Source organism: Quercus lobata, chromosome 3 (genome assembly GCF_001633185.2).
Source record: "Quercus lobata isolate SW786 chromosome 3, ValleyOak3.0 Primary Assembly, whole genome shotgun sequence".
Taxonomy (NCBI): domain Eukaryota; kingdom Viridiplantae; phylum Streptophyta; class Magnoliopsida; order Fagales; family Fagaceae; genus Quercus; species Quercus lobata.
Window position 1 is genome coordinate 16311102 of NC_044906.1, and position 12083 is coordinate 16323184.

General features: G+C 33.5%; 2 protein-coding genes across 3 annotated transcripts; both read right to left on the reverse strand.

The window, feature by feature from the left end:
- Positions 1 to 1054: 1054 nt before the first annotated feature.
- On the reverse strand, positions 1055 to 1678 carry LOC115980416 (putative pentatricopeptide repeat-containing protein At1g56570). The gene has a single exon (XM_031102664.1). The coding sequence runs from the start codon at positions 1676 to 1678 to the stop codon at positions 1055 to 1057; it is 624 nt and encodes a 207-aa protein (XP_030958524.1).
- Positions 1679 to 3263: 1585 nt separating this feature from the next.
- On the reverse strand, positions 3264 to 6424 carry LOC115980044 (protein AGENET DOMAIN (AGD)-CONTAINING P1-like). 2 transcript variants are annotated; one of them, XM_031102243.1, is made up of 3 exons: positions 6209 to 6424; positions 4251 to 4706; positions 3264 to 3630 (listed from the first exon to the last, which is right to left on the reverse strand). In XM_031102243.1, the coding sequence occupies exons 2-3, from the start codon at positions 4701 to 4703 to the stop codon at positions 3604 to 3606; spliced, it is 480 nt and encodes a 159-aa protein (XP_030958103.1). In that variant the 5' UTR covers positions 4704 to 4706; positions 6209 to 6424; the 3' UTR covers positions 3264 to 3603. The 2 variants fall into 2 exon arrangements, with proteins under 2 accessions (XP_030958103.1, XP_030958104.1); XM_031102244.1 differs by having other exon boundaries at positions 4251 to 4727.
- Positions 6425 to 12083: the final 5659 nt, after the last annotated feature.

Here is a 12083-nt window from a genome sequence, read left to right on the forward strand (position 1 = left end):
TTGCTTTTCTAAAAAAAAAAAAGTGAAAAGAAAAGAAAATAATAATAATAAATAAATAAATGTATTTTGCCTTTTATTTATTTATTTTTTCGGCCAATGATTAGGTTCCACTCACTTTTCCTACACACCGTTAGTCTCATGTATTAAATTTGAACATTTTTGAAAGAATATGGACACTTAGATGTAAAAGTATGGATGTTATGTCTATTACCTTTGTATTGATTACATGTACTTCACTATTTAATCTTTTTTTATAAAAAAAAATGGCTATGTAACTAATTTATAAAATTTAATATTCAGATTTCAAAGTATGAGTAATTTATTGGGGGGGGGGGGGGGGATTATCTACAATTGATGCATTTTTTTTAGACAAAAAGTGTTCAAGATTAATTTGGAGGTTACAGCCACCGATATTGATTATAATACTAGATGAGAAAATCCTGTTAATTATGAATTATATCATGAAGGATTTTTATAAAGAATTTTTAATAATTAATTTGGTACTATGGGAAACTTTTTTTTCGCTATGCTGTGTAATGTTGGCCCCCAGGCCTAAAGTTCTGCTTTGTTTTTGGCATGATTTATTCTAGTATTTTGCTTAAAGTAAAGTAACTATAAAAGTTAAATAAAATAAGTATGTGATTTATGTGGGATCTACAAATAATAAGAAAATAAACAATAAAGTAGTTTATAAGTACATTACGTGAGGTCTGCAAATCGTAGGAAAATAAACAATAAACTAGTTTATAAGTGCATTCTAAACAAATGCTGTAATCTTGTTCCCATCCATAATGTGTAATCACTGCTGAATGTATTAGCTTGCCCAAAGCGTATGAGCCAATTGAGTTGCAAGCTCTAACAGCAATTGAAAAGCTAAATGGATTGAGTTCTGCTTCCTCCTGTTCGTCAAATAAATTAAAAGAACTTAATGTATACTGTGAGATATATAAAGCTGATATGAATTCTTTTTAAAAATTGAAACCTTTCTAATTGTAGATACACAATAACAAGTGAGCTTCGGAACGCAAGTGTTTTCATAGAATTTGAGGTTGTTTCAACTACTTATCAGCAACATTTGCCTGAAAACTCGAAGCCCACCATAGCCATCACCTCTATGAGTGTAACCAGTGATCAAAGTAGTCCATGAAACAGCATTTTTTGCATCTATCTCATGAAATACCATGCATGCCTCGTCCATGCTAACACAACACGTTGCATACATATCCATAAGTGCATTATTAACATACATAGACTCCTTCATACCATGCTTGATGGCCAAGCCATGGACCAATGCCCCATTTGAAAGAGCCTTCATGCTCTTACAACCCTTCAAAGCACTGGACAAAGTAAAAGCATTTGGCTCCACTCCATTCCTTACCATCTCACAGAACATAGCCCATGCATGGCTGTAGTAGTTGCAAGACGTGTACCCTGCAATCATGGCAGTCCATGCAACCGCATGTCTCTCAGGCATTTCATCGAACAGTATCCAGGCCTCTTTTATCAAGCCCCTTCCAGAGTACAATTTAATGAGGTTTGTGGCTGACACGGGAGGACCCTTTGGTAAGAAAGGTGTGTTCGATTGGGTGGTGGAGTTGTGGGCCCATTGAAGGGAGTTTCGGATAATGGGTGGGATTGCATAGAAATCAGCCGTAGAAAGTAGTCTTTTAGTGCTCATAACTCCATGCCAAGTGAGGACCCAAAAATGCGACTAAACTGAAGTTTTTATAGCGGAAATCTGGGCATTCCGAGAAGGTCTTCATCAAGTTTTTATAGTTTGGTCTTGTTGGTTAGTGAGTTTGGTTTGTTAGATAATGGGTCTGTAAGTCTGTTTCGGTTTATGGTGCGTTCCTGTCTGGTATGTTGTTGTAAGGGAGGATATTATAATAGTATAGGCCCCATAGGGTTACCAAATATCATTAGTGGACCCCTCAAGTTTGTGCTTTTGGGCCTTTGGGGTCACTAATATTCTATTCTTTGAAATAACTTTGTCCGAGAGATTGATATAGTGGTTTATAAAGTCTCATGAGATTCAAAAGATTTTGGATTCGAAATTTTTTGTCAGCATTTTAGAGATACCCCCAATAGAATTTTTCTTTGTAATAATTTGATGCGTGTGAGATAAACAGAGGGCTGCATACACCCGAGCTCGTTTGTTAAAAAAAGAAAATGCACATCTAACTATTTTATTCCTTTTTTTGAGATTTTTTCCCCTCTCATCCTTATTAATTGGCTAAATAACCCACTTTTGTTGAATTATATATATTTTGTGGGATGTCATGCATTGGACATCCACACTCTACTCATGCTAAATGAGTAGTGCCTCAGTATAGCCTGATGGCCTAAGATTGTATGAACCTAATTTTGCAACTTTGAATCTTTGATGGTTGACATTTCATTTAATTGATCCAAAACATAAACCCTCTTTAACCCCATTACAGACTCACTTCCTGTGATGATGCATGGGTTGGTTTATGGGTGGTACTTTGCTATTCAACATAAACATCTGTGGCTTAAGGGGTAACATTGATGTTACAGTCAGGAACATGATTTCATGCTAGAATCCAGCACAAGGTTTGTACCAAAGTAGAATGCCAAACATGGGAAAAAAGCAATACCCAATTGTATTTTTAACCAGCTTGCAGGTTGAGTATTGCTGGGAACACAATCTTTTACATAAGTTGTTGATCTTTTACATAACTTGTTGAGGTGTCAAGTTATGAATGACTCTATTTCTAATATAGGTCATATTAACAAGTGCTCTTAAGAAAATTGTTAATAAATTATTTTAAGAAAATTTTTATACCATTTTTATGAGAAATTTTAAAAGCCGTCAAAACATTAAATTTTTTATTCTTTTTCCATAAATATTTTCTTAAAATAATTCACTAACAAATGTTCTTAAGGCATTTGTTAACTTTTCCCTTCTAATATAACATTTTTATCATATAACAATCACAACTTGCTACCTTATTACTCGTAAACATTTTTCACTAATATTATTGATGTATATATTGGCTTTGCATGGCCAGAGTAGGCTTCAGATAGAACTCTTAAAGACAATTCTAGACTCCTGATAGAACTCTTAATAGACAACTCTATTTGATGCTTAATACAAAATCACTGGACTAATTTCAGTTGAGTAACAATCAATCACATGTATCTAGACTTTTTTTTTTTAAAAGAACTTCCAGCCATCTAACCTTAAAGAGGCTTCTGAAATTAATTTGTTTTGCAGGATGAATGATTAGGAATAAACAATATTAGAGAAACCCTTTTCATGCAGAAAGAAATTGAGAACAGTCACTGACTCGCTGGTCAGTTGCCAATACAATACAAGAATTTACCTGAAAGCATTTACATCATTAACTTTTTGCTTTGGATCATAAAGTCAAACTATGCTTCCAATTAATTTGTAAAATCTAAACAAATCGTTGAGAATGCCTAATGATAGGTTACCAAGATGAAAATGACTACTAAAAATTGCAATTTGTTTATCAAAAAATCATCCGTTGACTTCCACTGCTATAAGAAGCAGAGTCCTTCAGATGTAATGCAATCTCTCCTGGTACACAAGGGATGCCTTCTTGATTTCTCAAGCAATCACAAGTAAAGCAACTTCATCAGAGCCTGACATGAATTAATATGCCAACCATCAGTATAAATTCAATACCACATATATAAATATAGGATTGCTTGGGTTAAATAATACTTTGACTTGTGCAAAGGTCAGAAACAGAAAATTAGAAGGAAAAAGAATCATATAGGTTAAAAAAAGTGACACAATCACTTCCTTCCCATTGCATTCGCGCACGCATGGAGTAGTTGATTCTTATGATAGGTGGGGCAGCTTATCAAATAATACTTTTAGATCAAAGAATCACAACAAGCTGGCCAAGGCTTTAGCAAATTTCATTGACGTTTACCTCTTTTCTATTCTTTTAATTCACTTTATTTTGACCAGCTTCCAAAATTTTCCAAGTAGGTGGATTGGGGCAGAGTTCAAAAATAATTAATTAAATTCAAGTTTCAAAGAGAAAATCTTGGATAATAACCAAACTTGGCACTGTCAATTATTTAGCTCCCTGCCCAAAACCTGAATTTGACCAAATGGTTGTGAACTTACCTTAAATTACTAGTAACATTGAGCAAGCCATGCCAAGTTTGCAAAACGGACAACCCCATTTAACACCAAAGTACAAAATGAGATCAACAAAGGTTCTCAAGTTTCAAGAATAGAGAAGTCATACCTGGGAAGCCATAATCCATTTTCCATCAATCCAGTCCTGATGTGGCCTTAAGTCAGAATGCTTAAACTCTATTTCCTCATCTGTGTCCCTAAAGTAAACTAAGTATTTTGAGCCACCAAGAACCTTAGAAATCACACCCACCCACCACCCATCATTGTACAAAGCATCGACTTCTTCAAAAAGACTGAAATGATCAACAACAAGAGTTTCTGGTGGACATGGCCTAATATGCAGGGTATCAAACTCTTCTCTCAGAAAGCCTGAATCATCATCAGTCCTCAGGCTCTGGTACTGGACAAGGAACTTGTCCTTTCCCACTGCTTTAACAATAGTTGCAGCAAACCAAGCACCTTCAAAACCATCATCATCACTGCTAACCTCAACTGGTGTCCCCTTGCTGAACATTTTTTGTGCTGTTGCATCACTAGCCTTCACCTCCTTTGTGATTGACATGTTCTGCAATTCAATTTTTTAAAGCTGACAATGTGAGCAACATTAAAAACCTGAGCCAAAGATGACCTCTACAGGGAATGTATAAAACAAAGTAGAATATGCTAATCTAAGATGCATGGGTATGGGTACAGGGACACAACATTTCTTGAAAAACCTAGGGTACGATATGTTAGGGATACGTGTATTAATTACTTATTAAATATATTTTATTTGTATTTTTAATATATTATTAAGCATTTATTTTTTCATATATTGTTAAGTATATATCAATTTAAGAGCAATAATGCATAATAAAGTGAATCAATTGCAATTAATGGATGTTTAGAATACAAACCAAGATAAAAAAAACAAGAAGAAGAAGAAGTAAAAAAACGATAACTAGATAAGTGTTCAACATTGAAACTAATACATAAACAATATAAATGAAATTTTTTACAAGTTTTGGCTATCTCTCACTATCGGGGGTTGAGTTACAATGGTATTCAAGCTGTATCAGAGGAGTATTCTGGACGTATTGGTACTTTCTTTTCAAGAAAAGAAAAGAAAAGAAAAGAAAAAAGACAAGGTATGTATCTTAGAGAAATCCAGTACGATACCGGTATGATACATATCGGATACGTGAATATGAGAAAAATGGAATATCTGTGCATCCTAGATCCTATTAATGAATATTATTAAATCAGATATTATTAATTTTAAGAGCTTCAGGCATTCAACCTTTGACCACACACTAGCCAAAGAAGAGGAACAACAAATAACAACAACAAAGCCTTAATTCCAAAAATTTGGGGTTGGTATGAATCCTGGATCTCAACAGACTAGTCAAGATCTGCCACATGTACTCTTTTCCATCGTTCTATTTTATTCAAAGTCATACTCTCCCTTATTTCCTTAATTGACATGACTTTTTTATTTTTTATTTTTATATATTACACATATAAGAACTACATTTATTGGGAAAAACCATCATAGTCAACTCCCGAATCTAATACCTGCAATGAGTTTATTGTTCTCAAGCACTAAGTATGTCCCAACAATCAAGAAGTTCCTCCTCTAAAACATTCTTTTGACCAATGTAAACAAGCTGAGGTTTAGAAACTCTACCATTCTTATAGAAACGAGATGAACCCTTAAGAGTGACTCAGTGATAAATAAATTGCCATATGAAAAGATTGATTTTTGTGATCTTAGAATCATTAGGCAAAGAGTGTCGAGTTTACTCATAACAGAAACCAACAAAATCTTCCTAGAACCATTTTAAACCAAACCAAACAAAATCAACACCACCATTTCAAATAATAATAATAATAATAATAATAATAAAAACCATTATTTCCACAAAAATAAAAATAAAAATTCCCAGAAAACCTTAAACCCCAACTGAACCTTCCCACAACCATTTCCAGCCAAACAAAACAAAACCACAACCACTATCCAAAAGAAAAATCAATTTAACCCAAAAAAACAAAAAACGAAAAGAAGAAGAAAAGAAAAGAAAGTCCCACCTCTTTTTCTTCCTCCTCAAATGGCGGAACCCCTCATGAACTCATTCCCTAACGCAGCCTCAGGTCCTCCTTCGCAAACCCACTCTTCTCCTTAGATTCTCTGAACAAAACCCCGAACCTCCTCCCACTTCCCAGATCACCGTTTGGGAGAGAGAGAGAGAGAGAGGGAAAGAGACAGAGAGAGTGAGTGAGGTACTTTATGATTGAAGAGAAGTGGATGGTGACTAGCTTTAAATTTTTAATGACATTAAAAATTTGAATTTGGGTTGGGCCTCTAGACTTCCCACGTATAATAAGCTAAAAAGCCAAAAATATTAGGTGATTTTTATTATTATATTATTATTAAAATTAAAGCTAAGATTTTTTACCGTTCATATTTGATACCGTTCACATTCTCTATTCTTTCTCTGTTTTTATTTAAATATAATTATTTATTTATTATTAGTTTTTTACACAAAATTTTCCATCTTTTTCTCTATTTCGATTATACTCTCAACACCATTTAGAGATGAACAACCTCCTCAAATGTCTTCTTTTATTCTAAAAAAACCAGATTGTTTAGGATCTTTTTCATCCAAAGGTGTGCCAGTAAGCATGTGAGTTCTTGCATCTTAGAAGAATTGGTTTGACATTTGGCAATAAAGATGAGATCATTTAGGTTATGGTCTTTGCCTTGGGTGTTTCTAGGATTTTCTTAAGGGTTTGAGAGATTGAAGTGAAGTTTGAAAGGGGTTGTGGTTTTTAGATAAGAATGATTGGGTGAATGAGAGGAAATTGATAGGGTAGCTTCGATTTGAGGGGTTTTTAAACCAATTGTTGAAGTGGTTTTAAAAGGTTGATTAAATCAAGATTAAAAGGGGTTGTTCGGGGCGGGGGGGGGGGGGGGGGTGGGGGTGGGGGTGGTTTTAAGGGAGAAAATAATTGAGTGAATGAGACAGAATAAGACTCTCTCCCTTCCATGATTAAAATTTACTTTAACCAATAAAAAACCAATTAAGATTTATTATTGCTTACAAAACTTTTAGGTAGCTCAAGCCTAGCTTGCTGTGGGATTAGTGATGGTAAAAATACTTTGTTCCACCCTAAAGAGGTGAGGGGAAGGGGACTTGTTTTGGTCACTCTATTCCACCACGAATGTGTATATATATACATATTTTGTTTAATATATATCTAAATTATGAATGCAAATAATTTGAATCTTTAATATGTATATCTTATTTGTAATTTGTCTTTTTATACATGTATTATTATCAACACTAATAGACTTGTCTCTCATTTTCTTTTAAGACTCTCTAGCCGCACTTATCTTTTTGTTTCAGTGATTTAATTCAATTTAAATTATTTATTTTAATATTTTTATTGTTATAATTTCAAGAATTTTATGCAAAATTTATGCTAAAAAACAAAAACCTCAATCCCTTGAGTTTAACAAGATTGTCTCTCTTTTTTTTTTTTTTTAATAAATAAAATAAAAACAACAAAAAACTATCTCCTGTGTGCAATTTCCTAAAAGGTAATGGAGAAAAGTGCAACTGATGGAAGTGATATCTTGTAATTTGTTTTTATGATGAAACTATAAGTAAGAAATTAATGGTTCGTTTGGATTGAGGGAGAGGGAGGGAGAGTAGAGTACAGTAGAATAGATTTAACACAAAATTAGCTTATTTTTAGCTAACTTTACTCTACTCCCCTTCTCTCCTCTATCCAAACAGGTCATAAGGTTATTTTATATTTCTATCGTAAAGATAAATAACTTTATTTATTTAACACAATAAAGCTTCAAAGCTTCTTCTAAAAAAAAAAAAAATGAAAAAGGAAAGCTTCAAAGCTATTATTATCACAATCTCTACACCACTAATTGAGAAACAACTAACAATCCTTCATACTCCAGTCTCTTATAAGTCCTTCATTTACGTTTCTCATTCTCCTTATAATTGTTTAGCCACAAAATAAAAATAAAAATAAAAATCCACAAATACAAACTCTTTACTCAAGTCATTTGACCCATAACTTGCCAATACCACTACAAAAGTGTTTTATGCAACTTTAAATTTTATTAATGATATAAAGTATGTACAAGACAAATACAAACAAGTGTAACTACACAGCATCTACACAGAATATAAATCATCTAGTTAAAAAATAAACAAATATGGACTTATTCTTTTGACTTCCAACGACATATTAGCTGCTGCTGGACATGGGCAAAGAAATCCTGTTTGCTTTCTTATAATCTTGCAACAAGATTTGAGCCATATCCAATATTTGCTGGAGTTGGGTATTTTCAAAGTTATTGTTGTTGCAAACACAATAATAATAGAAATAACACAACGAGAAACTGAATAATACTTCTTTGAATATTACTAATGTAAAGAAAGAAATTACACAACATTATTTAGACTGAGGCGTGGCACTCGTTCTCTTTAAGGAGATTCAAGTCTTTAGTTGGCTAAACTTTATAACCGGTGCAGACCGTCTCTGACTTGTCTCCCCCAGGATACAATAGCCCAACAAGTGTTGTATGACTAGAACAACATCTGCACAAAGTGTTCAAGCCCAGAGCTCCATCAGAAAGAACACACTTCCTTGCCAAGAACCTCTCTATTATTTTTGTGTGTGTATATTGTAGTAACTTGGATTGTGTATGAATGAGTCTATTTATAGGCTCAATGGGTCTCACGAAATTACTACCCAAATTAATCTGATTAATTAGGTCCATTATTCTGATGTAGTGGGTGTTACAAGATTAATTGTTGGATATTAATTTGATGGGCTGGAGTTACTCAATTAATGGCGAGATAAGGAGTTTTTGAAAAATGAAAAGGCCCAAATAGATAGTCCATTAAGTGGGTTAATGGCTCTTCATTGTCCATAATAAAAATGGAGTATTAATTCAGGCCATTTACTTACCAACGGATATGGTAATTACTCTGAATGGGCTGTCAAGTAGGAGGATCCAAGAGGCTGATTCATTTCCATTTTTGATACCTCACCCTTGCACACGTATCTAGCCCAATATCTGAGACAATTCATATTAGCCCATTAATCACCACAATTAAAAAGAATAAAATAGTCTCTCTCTCTTTTTCAATGTGGGATTAAACATTTTCACTAACTCCTTATCTTCCATATTCACTCCTATATCTTTACATTTATGTTATAACATTTATTCATTTTAATTATTTAATATTAAAATGCTCTAACAATCCCCCACTCATTTTAATATTAAATTTTAGTTAAAGAGAGATTACCTGGCAAAGATGGGTCACTATGCATCATGAAGGTGTGCTCTGCATTGAACCGTCACTTAGTAAAACAGCGATCTCAACTCCAGAGTCATAGTGGTCTTTGACTTGAACTAGGACTGCTTTAGGGAAATTAAGCGTCACTGCTTACACATAACAACCCAGGTGTTGACATGAGCTTTTATAGCTAGCACTTTATGGCCGTGTGCTGATCCCGGTTTCATGAGTGTATTTGAGATTAAGTCCAAATCTCATAGGGAGCGGCCCCACCCCCACACTCACATAGGTGAAATTTTGTCAAGGGTGCTCCTGTAATTCTGACACCTCACTCATACGAGCTACAAATTTCTTTAAGAGTTTTTTACTCAACCTCTTCACATTACAGGATAAATGCACTTACATCATAGGGATGAACAATTAAAAAATTATTTACAAAATAAATAATTAAAAAATAAATAGTGCATTTCTTACAACCATCATATGATTCGTTTTTCCCATTGAACCCAATTCTCAGGATCTCTGGTCCTTGGGTTGGATATTCTCATACATGCTCATGATTCTATGGACTTTGGTCCCATCCCCCTCGATGTATTCTAGACTTTATCTTTGCCAAGGCCTTGGTAAATGGATCTGCAAGATTATCATTAGATTTAATATAATCTACAGTTATGATGCCACTACTCAAATAAGATTGCATGGTACTGTGCTTTCTTCTTATAGGTCTGGATTTACCGTTGTAGTAATGGTTTTTAACTCTACCAATTGCGGCAGTGCTATCACAATGAATTAATATAGGTGGAATTGGCTTTTCTCAAAGTGGAATTTCATATAACAAATCTCTAAGCCAGTTTGCCTCTTCACTAGCTGAAGCTAATGCTATTAATTCAACTTCCATTGTTGAATTAGCAATTATTGTTTGCTTTTTAGATTTCCAACAAATAGCACCACTACCTAAGGTAAAAATATAACCAGTAGTAGAGAGAGAATCACCTGACAAAGTATTCCAATCGGTATCACTAAAAGCTTCAATCACAGCAGGGTACTTTTTATAAAATAAGCCATAGTTTTTGGTATCAATTAAATATCTCATGACTCGCTCAATAGCTAGCCAATGATCTTTACTAGGCTTGCTAGTAAATTTGCTAAGCACCCCTACTACATATGCAATGTCAGGTCTAGTACAATCAATAGCATAACGCAAACTATCAATGATGATAGCATAATCCTTTTGATTAAAAATCTCATCATCATTATTCACAGGAAATAAATGAACACTAGAATCAAAAGGAGTAGCTACACTTTTGTGATCATGAAAATTATATTTTCTCAATATTTTATCAACGTAATGTGATTGATCAAGATATATTCCATCACATGCTTTTGTAATTTTCATGCGCAAAATAAAATTAGCCTCACCAAGATCTTTCATATCAAAATGGCTTTTAAGCATATTTTTTGTTTCATTTATAACATGCATATTTGAGCCAAAAATCAACATATCATCCACATAGAGGCTAATAATAACATGTAAATTACATTTATCACATTCATTTGATTTATAACCATTCTCAATCATGTAGGAATCAAACTTTTCATGTCACTGCTTAGGTGCTTGTTTTAAGCCATATATGGATTTAGTTAGCTTACATACCTTGCTTTTTTGTCTAGGCTCTACAAAGCCTTCGGGTTGATCCGTATAAATCTCTTCCTCTAGGTCCCCATTTAGAAAAGCAGTTTTTACATCCATTTGATGAATTTTAAAATAAAAAATTGCAGCAATAGCAATTAACAATCTAATAGATGTAATTCTTGTTACCGGAGAAAATGCATCAAAGAAATCAAGATCAGCTTTTTGAGCCTTTTGCAACAAGTCTAGCTTTAAACTTATCTATTGATCCATCCGGTTTCAACTTTTTTCTAAGGACCCATTTACAACCTATGGTCTTACAACCCGGTGGAAGATCTACTAATTTCCAAGTTATATTAGAAATTAGAAATTTCATCTCATCATTTACAGTCTTTTTCCAAAATATAGCATCAGGTGATGTTAAAACCTCTTTTAAATTTTGGGGATTTTCCTCAATGTTGAAAACATAATAATCAGGACCAAAATCCTTTTCAACTTTAGCTTTTTTACCCCTTCTAGGTTCCATTTCAAAATTTTCTTGATTTTGTAAATGTGAAGTAGAAGAACTAGGTTGTGACAAAATATTTTCTTCACCCCCACTATTTTTCAATTTAAAAGGAAATTTTTCTTCATGAAAAATTGCATCACCAGATTCAAAAATTATTTTGTTTTCAAGATCAAAAAATCTATAGGCTGCACTATTAATCGTATAACCAAGAAAAGCACAGGTAATAGCTCTTATACCTAATTTAGGCATTTTAGGGTCAGTAAGCCTTACATAAGCAAGACAACCCCATACTTTCAAATATTCCAAATTTGGCTTATGTCCTTTCCACATCTCAAAAGGTGTGGTGTGTGACTTTTTATGTGGTACCCTATTCAAAACATGACATGCAGTTAAAATAGCTTTACCCAAAAAATGTAAATGTGCACCAGATTCAATTAACATGGCATTTGTTAACTCAATTAAAATTCTATTTTTTCTTTCAGCCATACCATTAGA

Coding starts and splice junctions, on each gene's coding strand:
- LOC115980416 (XM_031102664.1), bottom strand. CDS start 1,678: ATGAGCACTAAAAGACTACTTTCTACGGCTGATTTCTATGCAATCCCA.
- LOC115980044 (XM_031102243.1), bottom strand. CDS start 4,703: ATGTCAATCACAAAGGAGGTGAAGGCTAGTGATGCAACAGCACAAAAA. Junction 3,631..4,250: donor AATGGATTATGGCTTCCCAG/GTATGACTTCTC, acceptor AATTCATGTCAG/GCTCTGATGAAGTTGCTTTA.